The 26,361-nt window shown below is 47.0% G+C and overlaps 1 protein-coding gene across 1 annotated transcript in view; it reads right to left on the reverse strand.

Moving 5' to 3' along the window:
* The window catches only part of LIPE (lipase E, hormone sensitive type), a 142,109-nt gene extending 134,746 nt beyond the window's left edge, over nt 1–7,363 (reverse strand). Inside the window, exon 1 of the mRNA XM_063942524.1 lies at nt 7,169–7,363. Coding sequence (XP_063798594.1) covers nt 7,169–7,223 — 55 coding nt within the window. The 5' untranslated portion in view covers nt 7,224–7,363. The remainder of the gene's footprint in view (nt 1–7,168) is intronic.
* Nucleotides 7,364–26,361: the final 18,998 nt, after the last annotated feature.

Here is a 26,361-nt window from a genome sequence, read left to right on the forward strand (position 1 = left end):
TTCCACCATGACAGGCACTCCAGTAAGCAGCTTAATATCTGATGAAGACTGGCATACAGTATATTTATTTTCAATAACAGGTTTGTGTGCTCCCGTACACAGGTATAACAATTATTGAAAAAGAACACAGTAGTTGTTATGAGGCACACCACACTGTAACAAGACGTTTGTACCATAGAGTAAATCAATAGTGAATGTTCATTTTATTCACCGAGTTCTGTAAAAATGTGACCTGTTCTGCCATGTGGTCACAGGTACAGATGTCACATTCTGTAAACCTCATATAACACTATTTTTGGTACTTGCTAATACCATGGGCGTCACTGTAGTACACCAGCGCTACTGCTTCCACATGTACACTGTCTCGTAGCTCCGGCTGTCAGCTAATTTGGTAACTCTCCAGGACCGCTTTGTGCACAAGTACCCAAAAAACTTCAAACCTCAGCCAAGAGCCTAATCCTGAACACCAGATACTCACGTTCGGGATATGGGCAATTCCAACCAAAAGTGGATATGGGTCAAGAAAAAAAAAAAAAGTTGGAATATTCAAAAAATGTATTTCCCAGTGCATCAGTCATAGTCTATAGTAGTTAAAAAATGTGCTGGTATCAGTGTGTCACATGACATGCTGCCATTTTCTCTTATTTCAGTAATAGCTACCAGGCATTAGGCAGACACAGGGGTATATGCAATTGCGGTCGAATTCGCGGCAATTATCGCCGTTTTTTAATTCGACCAAATTCGCCAGGTGAATCCCGGCAGGTGCCTGCCGGGATTCACCATATTCAATGAAAAACGGATTCGCCAGAATCGCGGGCGAAAATCGGCCGATTTGGCGGATTTTGCCGCGATTTTAAAAAACGGGAAAAAACGTGAAAAACCCGGGGGAAAAAATGGCGTGGGGTCCCCCCTCCAAAGCATAACCAGCCTCGGGCTCTTTGAGCTGGTCCTGGTTCTAAAAATGCAGGGGGAAAATTGGCCAGGGATCCCCCGTATTTTTAAAACCAGCACCGGGCTCTGCGCCTGATGCTGGTGCCAAAAATACGGGGGACAAAAAGAGTAGGGGTCCCCCGTATTTTTAACACCAGCATCGGGCTCCACTAGCTGGACAGATAATGCCACAGCCGGGGGTCACTTTTATGCCGTGCCCTGCGGCCGTGGCATCAAAAATCCAACTAGTCACCCCTGGCCGGGGTACCCTGGGGGAGTGGGGACCCCTTCAATCAAGGGGTCCCCCCCCCCCAGCCACCCAAGGGCCAGGGGTGAAGCCCGAGGCTGTCCTCCCCCATCCAATGGGCTGCGGATGGGAGGGCTGATAGCCTTTGTGAAAATTAAAAGATATTGTTTTTTCCATTAGTACTACAAGTCCCAGCAAGCCTCCCCCGCAAGCTGGTACTTGGAGAACCACAAGTACCAGCATGCGGGAGAAAAACGGGCCCGCTGGTACCTGTAGTACTACTGGGGAAAAAATACCCAAATAAAAACAGGACACACACACCTTGATAGTAAAACTTTATTTCATACACCGACACACACATACTTACCTATGTTGACACGCCGACTGCCACGGTCTCCGACGATCCGAGGGTACCTGTGAAAAAATGGTACTCACCTTCCAGCGTCCAGAGGTACATCCAGGTCCAGGGTATAACCCACGTACTTGGTAAAAAAAAAAAACGAACACGATCCACCGGACTAATGAAAGGGGTCCAATGTTTTCACATTAGACTCCTTTCCCCGAATGCCGGGACATCACGTGACTCCTGTCACTGATGTCCCTTCAGCCAATCAGGAAGCGCTACTTCCGTGGCGCTCACCTGATTGGCTGTGCGCCGTCTGGACTCTGACAGCGCCTCGCAAAGCCGCTCCATTACTTTCAATGGTGGGAACTTTGCGGGTAGCGGTGGGGTCACCCGCCGGTCAGCCGCTGACCGGCGGGTGACCTCACCGCTAGCCGCTAAGTTCCCACCATTGAATATAATGGAGGGAGCTATGCGATGCGCTGTCAGAGTTCAGACAGCGATCAGCCAATCAGGTGAGCGCAACAAAGTTGCGCTTCCTGGTTGGCTTAGAGACCTGTCAGTGACAGCTGTCACTGACAGGTCTCATTCGTGGAAAGGTGTCCCATGTGTCAGCATGGGACCCCTTTCAGTCCGTTATGGAGCGGGTATTTGCGATTTATTTTTTTGCCAAGTACGTGGATTTATCTCTGGACCCTGGTTGAGGTGAGTATATTGAACTTTTCTTTTCAGGTATCCGTGGATTCTACATGGAGAAGAGGACCGATGTCGGCGTGTGAACATAGGTAAGTATGTGTGTGTCGGTAGTGTGTAATAAAGTTTTACTGTCGACGGTGTGTGTGTCCTGTTTTTATTTGGGTATTTTTTTCCCAGTAGTACTACAGGTACCAGCGGGCCCGTTTTTCTCCCGCATGCTGGTACTTGTGGTTCTCCAAGTACCAGCTTGCGGGGGAGGCTTGCTGGGACTTGTAGTACTAATGGAAAAAACAATATCTTTCTATCACAAAAGGCTATCAGCCCTCCCATCCGCAGCCCATTGGATGGGGGGGGACAGCCTCGGGCTTCACCCCTGGCCCTTGGGTGGCTGGGGGGGGGACCCCTTGATTGAAGGGGTCCCCACTCCCCTAGGGTACCCCGGCCAGGGGTGACTAGTTGGATATTTAATGCCACGGCCGCAGGGCACGGCATAAAAGTGACCCCCGGCTGTGGCATTATCTGTCCAGCTAGTGGAGCCCGATGCTGGTGTTAAAAATACGGGGGACCCCTAGTCTTTTTGTCCCCCGTATTTTTGGCACCAGCATCAGGCGCAGAGCCCGGTGCTGGTTTTAAAAATACGGGGGATCCCCTGTCAATTTTTTCCCCGCATTTTTAGAACCAGGACCAGCTCAATGAGCCCGAGGCTGGTTATGCTTTGGAGGGGGGACCCCACGCCATTTTTTTTTTTATGATTTTACCCTTCCAGCATAAAAAAAAAAAAAAAAAAAATTAATATTTTAAAAAATATATAAATAATATTTGTGCCTCCCCAAAAAAAAAAAAAGTACCTAATCCCTTCTAATATAAATAGATCTGCTATTCCCAAAAAAAAAAACACCAAAAAAAACATGTTTAAAATTTTTTTATTTGTTTTCACCCTCCAAAGTGTGGCGGATTGAAAATGACGAATTTGCTGTCTAAAAGCACTGCTGTCGAATTTCCAAACTTGAATTGAATATGCTTTGGTCGAATTGCAGCACTTGTATCATTGCAGAAAAGTCGAATTTGCAAAAAGTCGAATTTCAAAAAGTCGAATTTTGAAAGTCCGTTTTTTGGTCGGAAAGCACTGGATTGCATAGGGGAATTTTTTTTTTGGTCGAAATTGACCCGAAATTCGACAATTTCGGGAATTCGACCACAATTGCATATACCCCACTGAGTGTGATCACTGATTATCTATTGCTGTTTTCTCAAAACAAATGTAAAAAAGACTTGGATTATTGTAGTTTATAACAAAAGTTGAGGGCATGTACTGTCAGAAATTATATGTTGATAATCAGTGTTTCATGTAGTTTTATGTTAGTGAAAGAGTTAAAACAAAGATAATGAGATATGGTACACATCTGAAAACATGGTTAAACCCCTTTTCCACTAGCTCTAAAAACACGGGTAAATGCACGGGGCGCACATTTACCTGTGTTTTTTCCTAGTGGAAACAGCCCCCCCTGCAAATTCCCGGATCAAGTGATTCGGGAATCCTACCCGGGTAGCTTGCCGGGTTGAATACGTGTTCAACCCGGTAATTTCTGTAGTGTGAACGGAAGCCATGTTGATGCGACACGGCTCCCGTTCACAGTGTATGGAAGGGCAGCGCTGGGAAATCATGTGATCTCCCAGCGCCGCCCCTGTCGCGTCAGCAGCAGCGTCACCAACCCGGCAATATGCCGTGTTGGTGAGCTGAAGTGTAGCACGGGTCGCAGCCGTGTCAGGCTCCCAGCTACGACCCGTGCTACAAGTGGTGTATTAGAAAGGTAAATGACCCTGTACCAGTTTATGCAAGGGGCCGTTTTTAATTTCCTGATTAATGTATTTGATGGTTACGTCCGTTACACATATATTCCATTAAATATTGTCAAGGTAATTAGAATGACTTTCCTGAAAATTGTACTAAAACACAGGTTCTCAAACTCAGTCCTCAGGACCCCACACAGTGCATGTTTTGCAGGTAACCCAGCAGGTGCACAGGTATATTAATTACTCACAGACACAATTTAAAAGGTTCACAGGTGGAGTTAGTTATTTCACTTGGGATTCTGTGAGGAGACCTGCAAAACATGCACTGTGTGGGGTCCTGAGGACCGAGTTTGAGAACCTGTGTACTAAAACAATCTGTGTGGTTTATGCTTTATTGTAAAAAGTATATATCTGTTGTAGTTTCAGAGAAATCAGACATGTATTTTATGTCAGAAATCACCATGTTCTTTCCCAGTTACATCCGTTACATTTAAACAATGTATTTATTTACAGCAGACAACAATGGTGAGGCTTGTTCACACTTCATATTTTTATTCACCAGTGGAAGATACAATTGTGTTAAAATGTACTTCTTTATGTGCATTTTAAATTTACAGCAATCCAGATGTTTATCACAAACATTGGTGTCGATTCAATTCTCCGACAGTTGAATAGCGCCGGGAATTAGCTCCCGTCGCTATTCAATTCAGCTCAAGTTAAGTCGGCAAATGCCCATTCTCCCGGACTTAACAGGTTGATTTGTCGGGAGAACGGGCATTCTCCGACTTAACTCCCCGCCACGATGCTGATTCCCGACAGAATCAGCCTCGCGGCGGCCGCGTGGCAGCACTTTTGTCAGATTTCCTCTCACATCCCCCGGGGGTGAGAGAAGAATTTCCGACAATTGACTGTCACTTGGCGCTGTATTGAATAGCAACGGGAGCTAATTCCCGGCGCTATTCAACTGTCGGAGAATTGAATCGACCCCACTGTATCCGAGAGTTAAATCCATTACTTTGGAATTGCCCATATTGGCTGTCAGTGATCCAGCTCCAGTCTCCTGAGCGGTGTTGGGATTACAGCATCGGTCACATAACAGCTGACATCCCAACAGACAGGATGCTGAACACATCCCTTCAGATCAACATACAGTACAGATGCGGCCACAGAGAGCCGCGTCTGTAATTAACGTAACAAGCTTTGTGTGTTTCCAAAATCACTGACTCTTTATTCCGTGTGAAAAAGGTTATATAGCTCACTCATTTGTTATCTGATTTCAAACTGCACATGTGTCAACTGGTTTTAAACATTGCATAAGAGAATCACAGCAGTGTTGCCTAAATTATTAATAGAGAATAAACATGTTGTCTATAAAAGATAATCACTACACCCTTGAATACGTAAATTATAGCGCTAGACACTTGTAAGAATATAATTTGTCTACATTCCTCTACATATTTCTTATCTGCTGTCACAAAATCATACTGTATAATTAGTCTATACATTTCTACATATTTATTATCTTAGTACAGGTTGAGTCTCCCTTATCCAAAATGCTTGGGACCAGAGGCATTTTGGATATGGGATTTTTCCGTATTTTGGAATAATTGCATACCATAATGAGATATCATGGTGATGGGACCTAAATCTAAGCACAGAATGCATTTATGTTACATATACACCTTATACACACAGCCTGAAGGTCATTTTAGCCAATATTTTTTATAACTTTGTGCATTAAACAAAGTGTGTCTACATTCACACAATTCATTTATGTTTCATATACACCTTATACACACAGTCTGAAGGTCATTTAATACAATATTTTTAATAACTGTGTGTATTAAACAAAGTTTGTGTACATTGAGCCATCAAAAAACAAAGGTTTCACTATCTCACTCTCACTCAAAAAAGTCCGTATTTCGGAATATTCCGTATTTCGGAATATTTGGATATGGGATACTCAACCTGTATAAGCATATATCTTGGTTCTAACTAGTTACAGTGAATCATGCTAATTAAAATGGAATTATGCTGCATGGGTACATTCCTGACTGAAATCTAACTTTCTTTGAAACAAAACCTTTTTTATATGCCTCCGTCTCATTTCTAGCAACTGAACACACAAAATGGAGTCATGTTAGTTAAACCATGGCTTCCACTCTAACAACAGTAACTAGTGGCAGGATATATACATCATAAAGGTGACAGGGTGCATACAGCGGCAGGAAATATACAGTAACCGCTGGCAGGGTGTATACAGCAGCAGGTGACAGGGTGTATACAGTAACCAGTGGCAGGATATATAAAGTAGCAGGTGACAAAGGATATACAGTAACCGCATGCAGGGTGAATAGAGGAGCATGTGACAGGGTACACACAGCAGCAGGTGACATGGTGTATACAGTAACCGCTGGCAGGATATCTGAAGCAGCAGGCGACAGGATACATACAGTAGCAGGTGACACGGCATATACAGTAACCGCTGGAAGGTTGAATACAGCAGCAGTTCACAGGGTACACACAGCAGCAGGGAATATACAGTAACCACTAGCAGGGTGTATACAGTAACCAGTGGCAGGACACATACAGCAGCAACTGACACTGCATATACAGTAACCACTAGCAGGATATATAAAGCAGCAGGTGACAGGATACATACAGTAGCAGATCACAGGATGTATACAGTAACCAAAGGCAGGATAAATACAGTTGCAAATAACATGTACATATAAAAAGTTGCAGGTGACATGGTATATACAGTACACTAGCTGGTAACAGGATAAACCGTATGCAGTAACTGTACATGACTTAGGGGGAGATTTAGCAAAGCTTGGAGAGAGATAATGCACCAAACACTCCGCTTCTGATATTTTATAGGCAGTTTCAAACATGATAGCTATACACTGATTTGTTGGTACTTTATCTCTCTCCAAGCTTTGATACATCTTCCCCATAATGATTTGTCAGCACAACACTCACTGGGTGTATTCATCGTAACCCGGTACCTGCTGACATGTAGTGTATACTGAATAGTACTGTGCACTGTAATACATATAAGCGCCGTGCCTCCGCAGTGAGGCTATACCCGTGTACACACATACACTCCCGTACAGCTAATCCTATAGGAATAATGTGAAAGAGCAATGATAACTCACCCGCATCATACCCGTCTCTATCTCTCCCTTCCTCCGCCTCCCCGCCATGCGCCATCTTGCTACGACGTCATCGGCACAGTGACAGCGTGAACACGCCCCGGCATCCGGGAACTGTCAGACTCAGAGATGTGATTAGGCTCCGCCCCGGCAGCGGGACAGGTACACTGTGCACTGACTTCACCCGTGTCTGGGCAGTGGGAGGTGGTGACACGAAAGGGCTAGGTCATGTTCATGTCCTGCAGCTCTGCGTGTGTATCAGCAGGGGGCGCTATGGCGAGGCTGCCCAGCAAGGTGTCTGTGAGGATGCTCGCTAGCTGTGTAGTGTGTACAGGTCACTGCAGGCTTCATCAGGCGTTTTAAACGTAGCAAACAAACAATATTGCAACATGTAGCCAGGGCCGTTTCTAGACAATTTGGCTCCCAGTGCGAGATTTCAAAATGCGCCCCCCCCCCCCCCCCTATTGTCTAAAAAAAAAAAATGTGTGCCCCTCCCATGTAGCCATAAAAAGAGAAAGCATGCACGGCGCGCGCTCCCGTCAAGGGTGTGTGGCCTGATTAAAATGGGCGTGGTCTCATTAAAGTGGGCATGGCCTCATCTGATATCATCACACCCACCACAGGGGGGAAAAAATAAAAATAAAAAAGTCTCCTTTTTACACATTACAGCAGGCAAGTGTCCCCATATTACACAGCGCGGCAGGCAGGTGTCCCCATTTTACACAGCGCGGCAGGCAGGTGTCCCAATTTTACACAGTACGGAAGGCAGGTATCCCCATTTCTCTGACGTCCTAGTGGATGCTGGGAACTCCGTAAGGACCATGGGGAATAGACGGGCTCCGCAGGAGACTGGGCACTCTAAAAGAAAGATTAGGTACTATCTGGTGTGCGCTGGCTCCTCCCTCTATGCCCCTCCTCCAGACCTCAGTTAGATTTCTGTGCCCGGCCGAGCTGGATGCACACTAGGGGCTCTCCTGGGCTCCTAGAAAGAAAGTATATGTTAGGTTTTTTATTTTACAGTGAGACCTGCTGGCAACAGGCTCACTGCAACGAGGGACTAAGGGGAGAAGAAGTGAACCTACCTGCTTGCAGCTAGCTTGGGCTTCTTAGGCTACTGGACACCATTAGCTCCAGAGGGATCGACCGCAGGACCCGTCCTTGGTGTTCGTTCCCGGAGCCGCGCCGCCGTCCCCCTTACAGAGCCAGAAGCATGAAGATGGTCCGGAAAATCGGCGGCAGAAGACTTCAGTCTTCACCAAGGTAGCGCACAGCACTGCAGCTGTGCGCCATTGCTCCTCATACACACTTCACACTCCGGTCACTGAGGGTGCAGGGCGCTGGGGGGGGGCGCCCTGAGCAGCAATAAAACACCTTGGCTGGCAAAATAATCACAATATATAGCCCCAGAGGCTATATATGTGATAATTACCCCTGCCAGAATCCATAAAAAAGCGGGAGAAAAGTCCGTGAAAAAGGGGCGGAGCTATCTCCCTCGGCACACTGGCGCCATTTTCTCTTCACAGTGTAGCTGGAAGACAGCTCCCCAGGCTCTCCCCTGTAGTTTTCAGGCTCAAAGGGTTAAAAAGAGAGGGGGGGCACTAAATTTAGGCGCAATATTGTTTATACAAGCAGCTATTGGGGAAAATTCACTCAGTGATAGTGTTTATCCCTACATTATATAGCGCTCTGGTGTGTGCTGGCATACTCTCTCTCTGTCTCCCCAAAGGGCTGTGTGGGGTCCTGTCCTCAGTCAGAGCATTCCCTGTGTGTGTGCGGTGTGTCGGTACGGCTGTGTTGACATGTTTGATGAGGAGGCTTATGTGGAGGCAGAGCAGATGCCGATAAATGGGATGTCGCCCCCTGTGGGGCCGACACCAGAGTGGATGGATAGGTGGAAGGTATTAACCGACAGTGTCAACTCCTTACATAAAAGGCTGGATGACGTAACAGCTGTGGGACAGCCGGCTTCTCAAAGGCCATCAGGGGCTCAAAAAACGCCCGTTACCTCAGATGGCAGACACAGATGTCGACACGGAGTCTAACTCCAGTGTCGACGAGGTTGAGACATAAACACAATCCACTAGGAACATCCGTTGCATGATCTCGGCAATAAAAATTGTGTTACACATTTCTGACATTAACCCAAGTACCACATAAAAGGGTTTTTATGTTTGGGGAGAAAAAGCAGCCGGTGTTTTGTTCCCCCATCAGATGAGTGAATTAAGTGTGTGAAGAAGCGTGGGTTCCCCCGATAAGAAACTGGTAATTTCAAAAAAATTACTGCTGGCGTACCCTTTCCCGCCAGAGGATAGGTCACGTTGGGAGATATCCCCTAGGGTGGATAAGGCGCTCACACGTTTGTCATAAAAGGTGGCACTGCCGTCTTAGGATACGGCCACTTTGAAGGAGCCTGCTGATAAAAAGCAGGAGGCTATCCTGAAGTCTGTATATACACACTCAGGTATTATACTGAGACCTGCAATTGCCTCAGCATGAATAGTGCGGCTGCAGCAGGGTCTGATACCCTGTCAGATAATATTAATACCCTAGACAGGGAGAATATGGTGCTAACATAGAGCATATTAAAGAGGTAGTCTTATATATGAGGGATGCACAGAGGGATATTTGCCGGCTGGCGTCCAGAATTAATGCAAGGTCCATTCTGCCTGGAGGGTATTAGAGACCCGGCAGTGGACAGGTGATGTTGACTTTAAAAGGAGATTATGCCTTATAAGGGTGAGGAATTGTTTGGGGATGGTCTCTGGGACCTTGTATCCACAGCAACAGCTGGGAAGAAAAATTTCTACCTCAGGTTTCCTCACACCCTAAGAAAGCACTGTATTATGGGGTACAGTCCTTTCGGCTTCAGAAAAGCAAGGGGGCCAAAGGCGCTTCCTTTCTGCACAAGGGAAGAAGGAAAAGGCTGCACAGACAGCCAGTTCCCAGGATCAAAAATCTTCCCCCGCTGGGGCTCCACAGACAGGTGCGGTGGGGGCACGTCTCGGGAACTTCAGGGACCAGTGGGCTTGCCCACAGGTGAATCACTGGGTTCTGCAAGTAGTATCACAGGGATACAAGCTGGAGTTCGAGGCGACTCCCCCTCGCCGTTACCTCACATCAGCCTTGCCTGCTGCCCTCGGATATAGGGAGTTAGTACTGGCGGCAATTCACAAGCTGTACTTCCAGCAGGTGAAATCAAGGTACCCCTCCTTCAACAAGGCCGGGGTTACTATTCCAAAAATGTTGTGGTACCGAAACCAGACGGTTCGGTGAGACCCATTCTAAAATTGAAATCCTTGAACACTTATATACGAAGGTTCAAGTTCAAAATGGAATCGCTCAGGGCGATTATTGCAAGCCTGGAGAATTTCAGGGTATCACTGGACATCAAGGATGCTTACCTGCATGTCCCTATTTACCCTCCTCACCAGGAGTACCTCAAAATTGTGGTATAGAATTGTCATTACCAATTCCAGACGTTGCCGTTGGTCTGTCCCCGGCACCGAGGGTATTTACCAAGGTAATGGCCGAAAGAATTATCCAGTACTTGGACAATCTCCTTATAAAGGCGAGGTCCAGGGAGCAGTTGTTTGTCAGAGTTGCACTATCTCGGGAAGTGCTACAACAGCATGGCTGGATTCTGAATATTCCAAAGTCGCAGCTGGTTCCTACGACGCATCTACTGTTCCTGGGGATGGTTCTGGACACAGAACAGAAAAAAGTGTTTCTCCCGCAGGAGAAAGCCAAGGAGCTGTCATCTCTAGTCAGAGGCCTCCTGAAACCAAAACAGGTGTCGGTGCATCACTGCACGCGAGTCCTGGAAAAAATGGTAGCTTCCTACGAAGCAGTTCCATTCGGCAGGTTCCATGCAAGAACTTTTCAGTGGGACCTCTTGGACGGGATCGCATCTTCAGATGCATCGGCTGATAACCCTATCTCCAAGGACCAGGGTGTCTCTGCTGTGGTGGCTGCAGAGTGCTCATCTTCTATAGGGCCGCAGATTCGGCATACAGGACTGGGTCCTGGTGATCACGGATGCCAGCCTTTGAGGCTGGGGGGCAGTCACACAGGGAAAAAATTTCCAAGGACTTTGGTCAAGTCAGGAGTCGTCCCTACACATAAATATTCTTGAACTGAGGGCCATTTACAATGCCCTAAGTCAGGCAAGACCTCTGCTTCAAAACCAGCCGGTACTGATCCAATCAGACAACATCACGGCAGTCGCCCATGTAAACCGACAGGGCGGCACAAGAAGCAGGATGGCGTGGCAGAAGCCACAAGGATTCTCCGATGGGCGGAAAATCACGTCTTAGCACTGTCAGCAGTGTTCATTCCGGGAGTGGACAACTGGGAAGCAGACTTCCTCAGCAGAAACGACCTACACCCGGGAGAGTGGGGACTTCATCCAGAAGTCTTCAGACTGTTGGTAAACCGTTGGGAAAGGCCACAGGTGGACATGATGGCGTCCCGCCTCAACAAAAAGCTAAAGAGATATTGCGCCAGGTCAAGGGACCCTCAGGCGATAGCTGTGGACACTCTAGTGACACCGTGGGTGTACCAGTCGGTTTATGTGTTCCCTCCTCTGCCTCTCATACCAAAGGTACTGAGAATAATAAGAAGGTGAGGAGTAGGAATGAAACTCGTGATTCCGGATTGGCCAAGAAGAGCTTGGTACCCAGAACTTCAAGAAATGATATCAGAGGACCCATGGCCTCTACCGCTCAGACAGGATCTGTTACAGCAGGGGCCCTGTCTGTTCCAAGACTTCCCGCGGCTGCGTTTGACGGCATGGCGGTTGAATTCCGGATCCTAAAGGAAAAGGGCATTCCGGAGGAAGTCATTCCTACGCTGATAAAAGCCAGGAAAGAAGTAACCGCAAACCATTATCACCGTATTTGGCGAAAATATGTTGCGTGGTGTGAGGCCAGGAAGGCCCCTACAGAGGAATTTCAGCTGGGTCGTTTTCTGCACTTCCTACAGTCGGGAGTGACTATGGGCCTAAAAATTGGGTTCCATTAAGGTCCAGATTTCGGCTCTGTCGATTTTCTTTCAGAAAGAACTGGCTTCACTGCCTGAAGTTCAGACATTTGTAAAGGGAGTGCTACATATTCAGCCCCTGTTGTGCCTCCTTTGGCTCCTTGGGATCTCAACGTGGTGTTGAGTTTCCTGAAATCACATTGGTTTGAGCCACTTAAAACTATGGATCTGAAATATCTCACGTGAAAAAAAAAAGTGGTCATGTTATTGGCCTTGGCTTCGGCCAGGCGTGTGTCAGAATTGGCGGCTTTGTCATGTAAAAGCCCTTATCTGATTTTCCATATGGATAGGGCAGAATTGAGGACTCGTCCCCAGTTTCTCCCTAAGGTGGTATCAGCTTTTCACTTGAACCAACCTATTGTAGTGCCTGCGGCTACTAGGGGCTTGGAAGATTCCAAGTTACTGGACGTAGTCAGGGCCTTGAAAATTTATGTTTCCAGGACGGCTGGAGTCAGGAAAACTGACTCGCTTTTTATCCTGTAGGCACCCAACAAACTAGGTGCTCCTGCTTTTGAGCAGACTATTGCTCGCTGGATTTGTAGCACAATTCAGCTGGCGCATTCTGCGGCTGGATTGCCGCATTCTAAATCAGTAAAAGCCCATTCCACAAGGAAAGTGGGCTCATCTTGGGCGGCTGCCCGAGGGGTCTCGGCTTTACAACTTTGCCGAGCTGCAACTTGGTCAGGGGCAAACACGTTTGCTAAATTCTACAAATTTGATACCCTGGCTGAGGAGGACCTTGAGTTCTCTCATTCGGTGCTGCAGAGTCATCCACACTCTCCCGCCCGTTTGGGAGCTTTGGTATAATCCCCATGGTCCTTACGGAGTTCCCAGCATCCACTAGGACATCAGAGAAAATAAGATTTTACTCACCGGTAAATCTATTTCTCGTAGTCCGTAGTGGATGCTGGGCGCCCATCCCAAGTGCGGATTGTCTGCAATACTTGTATATAGTTATTGCCTAACTAAAGGGTTATTGTTGAGCCATCTGTTGAGAGGCTCAGTTATATTTCATACTGTTAACTGGGTATAGTATCACGAGTTATACGGTGTGATTGGTGTGGCTGGTATGAGTCTTACCCGGGATTCAAAATCCTTCCTTATTGTGTCAGCTCTTCCGGGCACAGTATCCTAACTGAGGTCTGGAGGAGGGGCATAGAGGGAGGAGCCAGTGCTCACCAGATAGTACCTAATCTTTCTTTTAGAGTGCCCAGTCTCCTGCGGAGCCCGTCTATTCCCCATGGTCCTTACGGAGTTCCCAGCATCCACTACGGACTACGAGAAATAGATTTACCGGTGAGTAAAATCTTATTTTTACACAGTACGGTAGGCAGGTATCCCCATTTTACACTGTACGCAGGCAGGTGCCCCCATTTTACAAAGTGCAGCAGGCAGGTATCCCCATTTTACACAGTGCGGCAGGCAGGTATCCCCATTTCTCTAACGTCCTAGTGGATGCTGGGGACTCCGTCAGGACCATGGGGATTAGCGGCTCCGCAGGAGACAGGGCACAAAAATAAAGCTTTAGGATCAGGTGGTGTGCACTGGCTCCTCCCCCTATGACCCTCCTCCAAGCCTCAGTTAGGTTTTTGTGCCCGTCCGAGCAGGGTGCAATCTAGGTGGCTCTCCTAAAGAGCTGCTTAGAAAAAGTTTTTAGGTTTTTTATTTTCAGTGAGTCCTGCTGGCAACAGGCTCACTGCATCGAGGGACTTAGGGGAGAGAAGTCAACTCACCTGCGTGCAGGATGGATTGGCTTCTTAGGCTACTGGACACCATTAGCTCCAGAGGGATCGAACACAGGCCCAGCCATGGAGTCCGGTCCCGGAGCCGCGCCGCCGACCCCCCTTGCAGATGCCGAAGATGAAAGAGGTCCAGAAGCAGGCGGCAGAAGACTTTTCAGTCTTCCTGAGGTAGCGCACAGCACTGCAGCTGTGCGCCATTGTTGTCAGCACACTTCACACAGCGGTCACGGAGGGTGCAGGGCGCTGGGGGGGCGCCCTGGGCAGCAATGTATAATACCTTTTTATGGCTAAAAAATACATCACATATAGCCCTTGAGGCTATATGGATGTATTTAACCCCTGCCAGATCTCACAAACTCCGGAGAAGAGCCCGCCGCAATAGGGGGCGGGGCTTATTCTCCTCAGCACACAGCGCCATTTTCCTGCTCAGCTCCGCTGTGAGGAAGGCTCCCAGGACTCTCCCCTGCACTGCACTACAGAAACAGGGTAAAACAGAGAGGGGGGGCATTTTTTTTGGCGATATTACTATATTTAAGCTGCTATAAGGATACAACACTTATATAGGGTTGTTCCCATATATATTATAGCGCTTGGGTGTGTGCTGGCAAACTCTCCCTCTGTCTCCCCAAAGGGCTAGTGGGGTCCTGTCTTCAATAGAGCATTCCCTGTGTGTCTGCTGTGTGTCGGTACGTGTGTGTCGACATGTATGAGGACGATGTTGGTGTGGAGGCAGAGCAATTGCCGGTAATGGTGATGTCACCCCCCAGGGAGTCGACACCGGAATGGATGGCTTTGTTTATGGAATTACGTGATAATGTCAGCACATTACAAAAATCAGTTGACGACATGAGACGGCCGGAAAACCAGTTAGTACCTGCCCAGGCGTCTCAGACACCGTCAGGGGCTGTAAAACGCCCTTTACCTCAGTCGGTCGACACAGACCCAGACACGGACACTGAATCTAGTGTCGACGGTGAAGAAACAAACGTATTTTCCAGTAGGGCCACACGTTATATGATCACGGCAATGAAGGAGGCTTTGCATATCTCTGATACTACAAGTACCACAAAAAGGGGTATTATGTGGGGGGTGAAAAAACTACCTGTAGTTTTTCCTGAATCAGAGGAATTGAATGATGTATGTGATGAAGCGTGGGTTAACCCAGATAGAAAAGTGCTAATTTCAAAAAAGTTATTGGCATTATACCCTTTCCCGCCAGAGGTTAGGGCGCGCTGGGAAACACCCCCTAAGGTGGATAAGGCGCTCACACGCTTATCAAAACAAGTGGCGTTACCGTCTCCTGATACGGCCGCCCTCAAGGATCCAGCTGATAGGAGGCTGGAAACTACCCTAAAAAGTATATACACACATACTGGTGTTATACTGCGACCAGCCATCGCCTCAGCCTGGATGTGCAGTGCTGGGGTGGTCTGGTCGGATTCCCTGACTGAAAATATTGATACCCTGGATAGGGACAGTATTTTACAGACTTTAGAGCAATTAAAGGATGCTTTTCTTTATATGCGAGATGCTCAGAGGGATATTTGCACTCTGGCATCGAGAGTAAGTGCGATGTCCATATCTGCCAGAAGAAGTTTATGGACACGACAGTGGTCAGGTGATGCGGATTCCAAACGGCATATGGAAGTATTGCCGTATAAAGGGGAGGAATTATTTGGCGTCGGTCTATCGGATTTGGTGGCCACGGCAACTGCCGGGAAATCCACCTTTTTTACCTCAGACCCCCTCCCAACAGAAAAAGACACCGTCTTTTCAGCCGCAGTCCTTTCGGTCCTATAAGAAGCGGGCAAAAGGACAGTCATATCTGCCCCGAGGCAGAGGAAAGGGTAAAAGAGGGCAGCAAGCAGCTCCTTCCCAGGAACAGAAGCCCTCCGCGGGTTCTGCAAAGCCCTCAGCATGACGCTGGGGCTTTACAAGCGGACTCAGGAACGGTGGGGGGTCGACTCAAGAATTTCAGCGCGCAGTGGGCTTGCTCACAGGTGGACCCCTGGATCCTGCAGGTAGTATCTCAGGGTTACAGGTTGGAATTCGAGAAGTCTCCCCCTCGCCGGTCCCTAAAGTCTGCTTTGCCAACGTCTCCCTCAGACAGGGCGACGGTATTGGAAGCCATTCACAAGCTGTTTTCTCAGCAGGTGATAGTCAAGGTACCCCTCCTACAACAGGAAAAGGGGTATTACTCCACACTATTTGTGGTACCGAAGCCGGACGGCTCGGTAAGACCTATTCTAAATCTGAAATCTTTGAACCTGTACATACAAAAATTCAAGTTCAAGATGGAATCACTCAGAGCAGTGATAGCGAATCTGGAAGAAGGGGACTTTATGGTGTCCCTGGACATAAAAGATGCTTACCTGCATGTCCCAATTTGCCCTTCACATCAAGGGTAACTCAGGTTCGTGGTGCAAAACTGTCATTATCAGTTTCAGACGCTGCCGTTTGGATTGTCCACGGCACCTCGGGTCTTTACCAAGGTAATGGCCGAAATGATGATTCTTCTGCGAAGAAGAGGCGTATTAATTATCCCTTACTTGGACGATCTCCTGATAAGGGCAAGGTCCAGAGAACAGCTGGAGGACGGAGTAGCACTAACCCAAGTAGTGCTGCAACAACACGGGTGGATTCTGAATTTTCCAAAATCTCAGTTGACCCCGACAACACGTCTGCTGTTCCTGGGAATGATTCTGGACACAGTTCAGAAAAAGGTGTTTCTTCCGGAGGAGAAAGCCAAGGAGTTATCCGAACTTGTCAGGAACCTCCTAAAACCAGGAAAAGTGTCTGTGCATCAATGCACAAGAGTCCTGGGAAAGATGGTGGCTTCTTACGAAGCAATCCCATTCGGCAGATTCCACGCACGAACTTTTCAGTGGGATCTGCTGGACAAATGGTCCGGATCGCATCTGCAGATGCATCAGCGGATAACCTTATCGCCACGGACAAGGGTGTCTCTTCTGTGGTGGTTGCAGAGTGCTCATCTGTTAGAAGGCCGCAGATTCGGCATACAGGACTGGGTCCTGGTGACCACGGATGCCAGTCTGAGAGGCTGGGGAGCGGTCACACAGGGAAGAAACTTCCAGGGAGTATGGTCAAGCCTGGAGATGTCTCTTCACATAAATATACTGGAGCTAAGAGCGATTTACAATGCTCTAAGCCTGGCAAAACCCCTGCTTCAGGGTCAGCCGGTGTTGATCCAGTCGGACAACATCACGGCAGTCGCCCACGTAAACAGACAGGGCGGCACAAGAAGCAGGAGAGCAATGGCAGAAGCTGCAAGGATTCTTCGCTGGGCGGAAGATCATGTGATAGCACTGTCAGCAGTGTTCATTCCGGGAGTGGACAACTGGGAAGCAGACTTCCTCAGCAGACACGATCTACACCCGGGAGAGTGGGGACTTCATCCAGAAGTCTTCCACATGATTGTGAACCGTTGGGAAAAACCAAAGGTGGATATGATGGCGTCTCGCCTCAACAAAAAACTGGACAGGTATTGCGCCAGGTCAAGAGACCCTCAGGCAATAGCTGTGGACGCTCTGGTAACACCGTGGGTGTTCCAGTCAGTGTATGTGTTTCCTCCTCTGCCTCTCATACCCAAAGTACTGAGAATTATACGGCAAAGGGGAGTAAGAACGATACTCGTGGCTCCGGATTGGCCAAGAAGAACTTGGTACCCGGAACTTCAGGAGATGCTCACGGAAAATCCGTGGCCTCTACCTCTAAGACGGGACCTGATTCAGCAGGGACCGTGTCTATTCCAAGACTTACCGCGGCTGCGTTTGATGGCGTGGCGGTTGAACGCCGAATTCTAAGGGAAAAAGGCATTCCAGAAGAGGTCATTCCTACACTGGTTAAAGCCAGGAAGGAGGTGACTGCACAACATTATCACCGCATTTGGAGAAAATATGTTGCGTGGTGTGAGGCCAGGAAGGCCCCCACGGAGGAATTTCAATTGGGTCGATTCCTACATTTCCTGCAAACAGGATTGTCTATGGGCCTCAAGTTGGGGTCCATTAAGGTTCAAATTTTGGCCCTGTCGATTTTCTTCCAGAAAGAATTGGCTTCAGTTCCTGAAGTCCAGACTTTTGTAAAAGGAGTACTACATATACAGCCCCCGGTTGTGCCCCCAGTGGCTCCGTGGGACCTTAATGTAGTTTTGGATTTTCTCAAATCCCATTGGTTTGAGCCACTCAAATCGGCGGATTTGAAATATCTTACATGGAAAGTAACCATGCTACTGGCCCTGGCTTCAGCCAGGAGAGTGTCAGAATTGGCGGCTTTATCGTATAAAAGCCCATATCTGATTTTCCATTCGGACAGGGCAGAACTGCGGACGCGTCCTCATTTTCTGCCTAAGGTGGTGTCAGCGTTTCACCTGAACCAGCCTATTGTGGTGCCTGCGGCTACTAGCGATTTGGAGGATTCCAAGTTGCTGGACGTTGTCAGGGCATTGAAAATATATATTTCAAGGACGGCTGGAGTCAGAAAATCTGACTCGCTGTTTATACTGTTGTCAAAGTCAGAAAAATATCTCTATGCACACTACCATATTTGCACCTCACACAGGTCCGTGCTGCGCATGCGTGCGCTCTCCCGTACGTGCGCATACTCACAGTCGCGGGCACCCGCAGGCGCACGGTATGCGTATTTACGGTAGAGTTTATGTGATCGTAGCGTGCGACTCAGTCGTTACATATTTTCACTATATAATGTATTTTGTAGATCATGGTCCCTTTGATAGATTCTGAAAGTTTAGTTAACATAGCATGTTCCTGAACAGAGAGATCCCTCTTTGTATTGTACGAAGGGTCTAATAGGGGTCATACAGTGGTGTTTGGTACCCATCGGAAGAGTATTTAAATAGCAATATTCCGGTGTTGGTTTGGAGCGGATTAATCGCTCGTGCGAATAGTTATGGACATAAGAAGTTTATGTCCATTTACTATTATTTGTTCTTATTTAGTCATGCGGCGGGAAACTCAGTGTCCCACCCACCTGAACAGTTGGAAGCAGTCACAGCCCACCTGTATGAATCAACCTATGACCTTTTGTTATAATACGAAGCCGAATTCCTGTGTCCAATGAACAATGAGATTGTAGGGACCCTTGAATTGTATTGTGTGTGGGGCATAAATAGGCAAGCCGACCATATCCAGCTCACTCTCTTCAACGGTTCTCATTGCTGATAATCGGGAGCTGGATATCGAGGCGCATGCGATCGTTTCCCCTTGTGCGTAAGTGTTTCTCCGCAACTATATTGATCTTCTTGTTATTGTGGGCCAATTTCTCTCTCTCTCTCTCTCTCTCTCTCTCTCCTCCTCTTTCTCTCTTATTTTCCTTTAAATAGTAATTGTATTATATTTCCTGTGTAGTTATCTGGTTAGGTAGTCTATGTTATATTGTAGTGTATGATTTGTATTTGTATTAATTCTTTTGCAAGTATATCATTCAAAATATATACATATTAGGCGTTGGACCCTAAGCCCAGGTATCTGTGTATTTCTTATAGTGTCTAGTATTCTCAGAGCGTCGGTGACGCTCAAACAGCTTTTAAGTTAATAAGGTTACACTAGGTTGCATCTACACCCTATCTCTACACAAAGGTTTTACAGCATATTACATTGTTTATGGTTTAGATACAAAGGTTTCACATTGTGAGCGTCAGCGCCGCTGGTGATCTCCTCGTGGTCCCGAGCGTCCGCTACGCTATAGCGAATCATTACGTTAGTCAGCAGCCAATAGCGTGCCTGCCAGTGATCTCTTGGCCGTGAGCGAACGTGACGCTTGAGCGTCTCGACTACGGCTAAGCGATTGTTACGCAACGTGCGTACCCTTACGGTACTTCATACGTAGATAGCGTACAGTGTTCTTAGACCTCATAAAGGGTATTATATAAGATAAATATTTCGCTTTATCAATTGGGGGCTCGTCCTGTCCTTCACACATCTGCACTAGGTAATTTCAGCAGACATTATCCAGCAGCAAAGGGCGGGAGATCATATTCCTCGTAGTGCTGTTTGGATAAGCGTCTGCTTCTCTTAGTAAAGGGTGCTGAAGGAATCCGGGAACCGGAGGTAAGAACAACACGCTAGTCTCTTTTACAACTGTTTATTTTTCTGTCTTGCGCACACACGCACACATATCTGCATTTCTTTTTTTTCATTTGTGTATTTTCGTATATCACTCTCCTGTTTGCCAGTTTTATAGTTGATAAACGTGCTAAGAGAGATTTGCCGCTATTTTATAGTTTAAGAGTAAAGGTAATATAGTTAAAGTATAGACAAACACACAGCTGTGCCTGAGAGACAAGGCGAAGTCAGTGTGGTGCGTGGTAGATGATAAAGGTTCATCTACATTGATAAACGTATAAATTGTGTTACGGTGGATCTTTGCTTTGCGTACACGTGTCTCTAACAAAGGACTGAGACTTGTGTACGCAACCCAAGGGCCGACGCACGCAGCGTATATTACGCAACGGAGCGTACGGGTACGCCCACGTAACTCAAATCACAAGCGTTAATTTTTTTTCAACGCGATAAATAGCGCAACGCGGTAAATAACGCAAGGCGATAAATTGCGCAAATCTATTTTAAAATTCGAAATTTAAATTAATAGATCCTTCTCCTAATTTGTAACACATCTGGTCTGAAGAAAATTTCTGCGCAGAAATAGAAATAGAAACAAAAGTGTATATGTGGTGAGTGAGTGTTTGTTTTTACAATTTTTGAGGTTGAACCACAAGAAAAGTCGAGTTCTCGTGAGGTACATGCGTGTAAGTGACGTACATGGTGGCTAGGGAGGCATCCCTGGTTAAAACATACAATTTGAGCATTAGAGTGTAGCAGACCAGGAGGTCATACTGTAACAGACCAGGAGGTCATAGCAGACCAGCAGGTTCAGGTACAGCAGACAAGGAAGTCCGCTATACAGTCCACAGGCACAACACCAAGAAAGGGTTGGTGCAACACCCATATAGGCCATACAAGCTCTGGCTGAAGGAATTCGCAGCCGCAATTTTCGATTCCACTGGTCGCTCCGTACATAAGATTAGTTGCTTATGTGCTGAACGATTGTACCGCACGTAATTGTGTGCATTAGTAAACCTGACCGGTACTATTTGTGTACGAAGGTCATAAACGCTATTTGTACATTCTAACGTGATTTGTGTAATTTTTTTTATTTTAAGGGAGGTTCGCTGCTCACTCAGGAACTATCCAACAACCAATAGTTACTGGAAAGAGTAAGTGTTCTTCGGATCACCCTCACAGGTTCCAGTAAATAGAGGTTCAGGTCGCAGGGGCCCTAGGTCGAGTACGCCAGCACCATATCGGTGTGATCAGGTCGTATTGGTCGGCGTGGGCGAGTGAGTGGGGTACTCGGTAAACCGCCACCGTCAGCCTATTTTGAACATTTTGGTTTGCGTAAGGGTTGGTTGAATAAAGCAACACCTTCGAACTATGGGGGCCACTTGTTCAGGTAGGGGGCGATCAACCTCGGTTCGGGTTGATTCAGTGAACCGACCAGTCGGGTCGGCAAGATACGTAATGTGTGAGAAATACGGAAGTCACACAGAAGCTTTATGTGATGAATGGGAGAGAATGACGGTACATGACGGGGAGAAATTTCCAAGAGTAGGTAGCTTCAGCACAGAAGTGTTAACGAATTTAAGGAGAAGGATATGTCTCATTAAATCAGCCAAGAGACGAATCAAGCATTATGATTATTTACAGTTGTGGCAACAGGAGGGTGACATACAGAGGGGATTGGCTCAGGCGGCGGGATCTGGCTCGATCAGAAAACTGATAGCCACGGCCCCACCGCCACCATATATATCGGGAGAAAAATTGGTTGCGGAGAATGACGCATTAAGGTGTAACAAACAAACACTTAGCAACTGTGTAAATGTTAAAGATAATGTTAACCAATTAACCAATGCAAGCATTAACCCGTGCAAGTTGTACCCTGTTTTGAACTTTCCTCAGGAGTGTGATCAAGAGGACGAATCGGCAACAATTTCAGCGCTCTCTCTAGCAGCCACCATAGCAGAGACCACTGTAGGCACAGCTCAACCCCCGAGATTAGTAACGAAAGCCCCTAGCGGAGGGATAGGTGAGGTCGTATCAACGGGTAAGTACGGCACCATACACTATGCTGAAACTATTTCACCACAGCCTGTAGAATCTACACAGGATGAGGTTGTTAGAGTTAATCCTGTTAAGGTAATAGTAGTTCCAAATGGGAAAACAGACACTTCAGGAGTCACTCCTGTTAGGAACATTGCCATGTACAGCCCATTTTCCCGAATGGAATTAAGGACCATAGTGTCGGAATTCCCTGACCCTAGAAAAGACTTAGTTGCCAGCCAAAAATACATCAGAGACCTAGGTAACACGTTAGAGCCCAACAATAAAGACTGGCAGATATTGCTGAGAGCATGTTTACCCTCCAATGTCGACGCAGCTCAATTTTTAGCTGACTGTGGATTAGATCAGGATGTACCTCTTACAGATGTGTACAACAAAGACAATGTAAAAAGAATAAGCTTACAGTTAAAAGAGTATTTCCCAGCCGTAGTTAAATGGAACAAAATATTCTCCATTAAACAGAAGGAGTCAGAAACAGCTGCAGAGTATTTTCACAGAGCATTATCAGAAATGGCAAAATACACAGGCATAGAGGACATTAAAACAAACATAAACCATCGAGAAGTAGCAGTATCGGTACTGATGGATGGTTTAAAAGAGTCATTGAAGACTAGGGTACAGACCACACAACCATGTTGGCGAGGTCTGTCTGTGGCTACTTTGAGAGAGGCTGCTATTGATCACGATAGGAACATCACCAGACACAGGGAACAACAAGGTGATAAGTTAATGGCAGTAAGTATACAGGCCCTGACCACAAGGCAGCCTTTGTTTATATCACCAAACCCTGTGGGTAAGTCAAGTGTGGTTACTTGTTATTCTTGTCATAAACAGGGACACATGGCACGAGATTGTAGAATGAAGAATTCACGAAACTCATACCAAACCCCTAGACAACGACACGACACACGACATTGGGAGCAAGGTCCGCAGAAACGGAGTTATGAGCCACATACAGGGGAAACAAAAAGATACCCCCCGAACAGAGACTGGCAAGCCTCTGGTAGCTCCCAATTAACTCCTTCACAAGTAGTTGCTGCCAGCGGGATTCAGGGAGGTCACCATACCCAATAGGGGTGTGGCCATACCTGTAATCTGCAGCCAGTAAAATTGATTGCAAGTCTTGAAAGTGAGTCAGAAATTGCAATCAATGTAGCTGGTAAATCATTAAACTTTCTTGTAGACACAGGGGCGGCCAAATCAGTGATAAATTCGACAGTGGGCATGAGAACCACTGGTAAGACAATTCCAGCCATAGGGGTAACGGGAGTAGTCCAGCACTACCCTGTTAGCAAACCAGCCGAGATTACAGTAGGGCCTTTACATACCAAGCATTCCTTTTTGCTGGCTGCATCGGCACCGACTAATCTCCTGGGAAGAGACTTACTGTGTAAAATGGGGTGCGTCATTTATTGTACTCCTGAAGGTGTATTCTTGGACATACCTGAGAATCAGGCTCAGGAAGTGCGAGACATGTTAGACTCCCCGTCAAAATTAATGTCACATACCATTATGACAAATAGGACTCCCTCCCAAGTAGAAGAAATGACATCTCAGATACCAGAGTCACTTTGGACTAAAGATGGACAGGACACTGGATTAATGGCAAACGTAGCTCCGGTAGTTGTACAAGTAAAAGATGGTAGGATAGCTCCAAAAATCCCACAGTACCCTCTGAAGCCAGAGGTGGAGTTAGGAGTGTATCCCGTAATAGAGCGCTTGCTACAACTGGGCATTCTGGTAAGAACGTCCAGCACTGCCAATAGTCTCATCTTCCCTGTTAAAAAGAGTGGGGGGAGGGGTTACCGGCTAGTGCAGGATCTAAGGGGGATTAACAAAATAGTTGAGAGTCAGTTCCCCGTAGTGCCAAATCCAGCTGTCATTAATGCAAATCCCTCCCACTGCGAAATTTTTCACTGTTATTGACCTCTGCTCCGCTTTCTTTTCGGTACCTCTGCACCCTGACAGTCAATATTTGTTTGCATTTACATACAGAGGAGTCCAATACACATGGACTCGATTACCACAAGGATTCATAGATAGCCCAAGTATATTTTCTCAGGCTTTGCATGATTGTTTACAGTCTTTCCAACCAGTGAGTGGATCAGTATTAATACAGTACGTGGATGATCTACTACTGTGTTCTGATTCATTGGAAGCATCCCTGAAGGATACGAAACAGCTCCTGTTTCATCTTTCAGACACAGGACACAAGGTTTCCAAAGACAAGTTGCAATTATGCCAAACTAAGGTAAAATATTTGGGACACTGTTTAACACAAGGACTGAGACACCTGACCGCTGATAGAATTCAAGCAATTAGAGACATGACTCTGCCACAAACCCAGCAACAGATCAGAACATTTTTAGGAATGTGTGGGTATTGCCGTAACTGGATCCCAGGGTTTTCCATCCTAGCGTTACCCTTGCAGGAGATGGTCTCCTCAAACAAACCTGATCGGATTTCGCATACAGACGAGTCTGAGACAGCATTTGAGAGACTTAAACAGTGCCTAACGCAGGCACCAGCATTAGGTATGCCTGACTATGGGAAACCCTTTGAACTATACGGAACAGAAAGTGCTGGTTGCGCGGCAGGCGTACTAACCCAAAAGCACGGTGATGCCAGCAGGCCGGTAGCATATTACAGCGCTCAGCTAGATACGGTAGCGCGATCCCTCCCCACATGCTTGCGAAGCGTTGCTGCGATAGCATTGCTAGTAACAAAAAGCGAAGACGTCGTGCTAGGTCACAACCTCACAATTCATACACCACATGCAGTGTCAGCCTTGTTGAATTCTGCCCAAACCAGACACGTCTCATCAGCGCGGTTTACAAGATGGGAATTGGCACTAATGGCCCCCGTAAACATCACCATAAGGAGATGCAGTGCATTAAATCCTGCAACATATCTCCCAGGTGTGCCTGGACAGGCACAAAGGGTGGAGGATGAGAGTGGTGGGGAAGGAGGATTTAATACAAAGGAAGACACTCATGATTGTATGGAATATTTGACCCAAAATTTTACCGCAAGGCCTGACATCAGTGACAACCCACTGGAAGATGTAGAACTTACGTTTTACACGGACGGTAGTTGTCATAGACAGTCAGACTCGGGAGACTTGTGTACTGGATACGCAGTCGTAGATGACCAAGGCACCATAGAAGCGGAACCGCTAGGCCCACCTCACTCAGCCCAGGTTGCTGAACTGGTCGCCCTAACCAGAGCATGTGAATTGGCTAAGGGCAAATCAGCCAATATCTACACCGACTCTAGATACGCATTCGGGGTAGTCCATGATTTCGGAGCCCTATGGCGCCTCAGAAATTTCATGACGGCAGCTGGTACACCGGTAGCGCATGCAGCTCACATAAAAAGGCTTCTAACAGCGATACAGGAACCCGACAGAGTGGCTGTTATCAAATGTAAAGCACACACATATAGCCAAGACCCAGTATCACTTGGTAACAGCCGAGCAGACGAAGCTGCTAAATTAGCAGCTGCTACCCCCAGACAAACAGACACCACACAACTGATGGTATTTAATACCATCAACACACAGAAGTTGTGTGAGATGCAAAATTTGTGTTCCACACAGGAAAAGGCAGTCTGGAAGGCAAAGGGATATGGTCAGGAGTCCTCAGGACTCTGGACGGATGGACACGGTAAACCAGTGGCCCCCAGAGCATACCTTCCATGCTTAGCTGAGGCAGCTCACGGGCTGACTCATCTGGGCAAGGAAGGGATGTGCAAGTTGGTAAGAGCATATTGGTGTGCCCCAGGATTTTCTTCTCATGCGAGTAAAAGGGCAATGTCATGCCTTACCTGTCTGAGAAAGAACATCGGAAAGGCAATACCTACAGCACCATCTCATATCCCACCTGCCGGCGGCCCTTTCCAGGTAATACAGATTGACTTTATTCAATTACCCCCTTGTCGAAATTTGAAATATGTACTTGTTTGTATAGATGTTTTCTCAAATTGGGTCGAAGCATTTCCGGCGGCCACAAATACCGCTATGTTTACTGCTAAGAAAATTGTGCAGGAATTTGTATGTAGATATGGTATCCCTAGAATTATCGAAAGTGATAGGGGTACCCATTTCACAGGTGATGTCTTTCAAGGAATGTGTAAATTGATGGGAATTGATAGCAAGCTGCAAAAGAGTGAACAGCACTATTAAAAATAAACTGAGTAAAGTGATGGCAGAGACAGGATTGACATGGCCAGAAGCTTTACCCATTGTACTGTACAGCATCAG

Source organism: Pseudophryne corroboree, chromosome 10, assembly GCF_028390025.1.
Source record: "Pseudophryne corroboree isolate aPseCor3 chromosome 10, aPseCor3.hap2, whole genome shotgun sequence".
NCBI lineage: Eukaryota > Metazoa > Chordata > Amphibia > Anura > Myobatrachidae > Pseudophryne > Pseudophryne corroboree.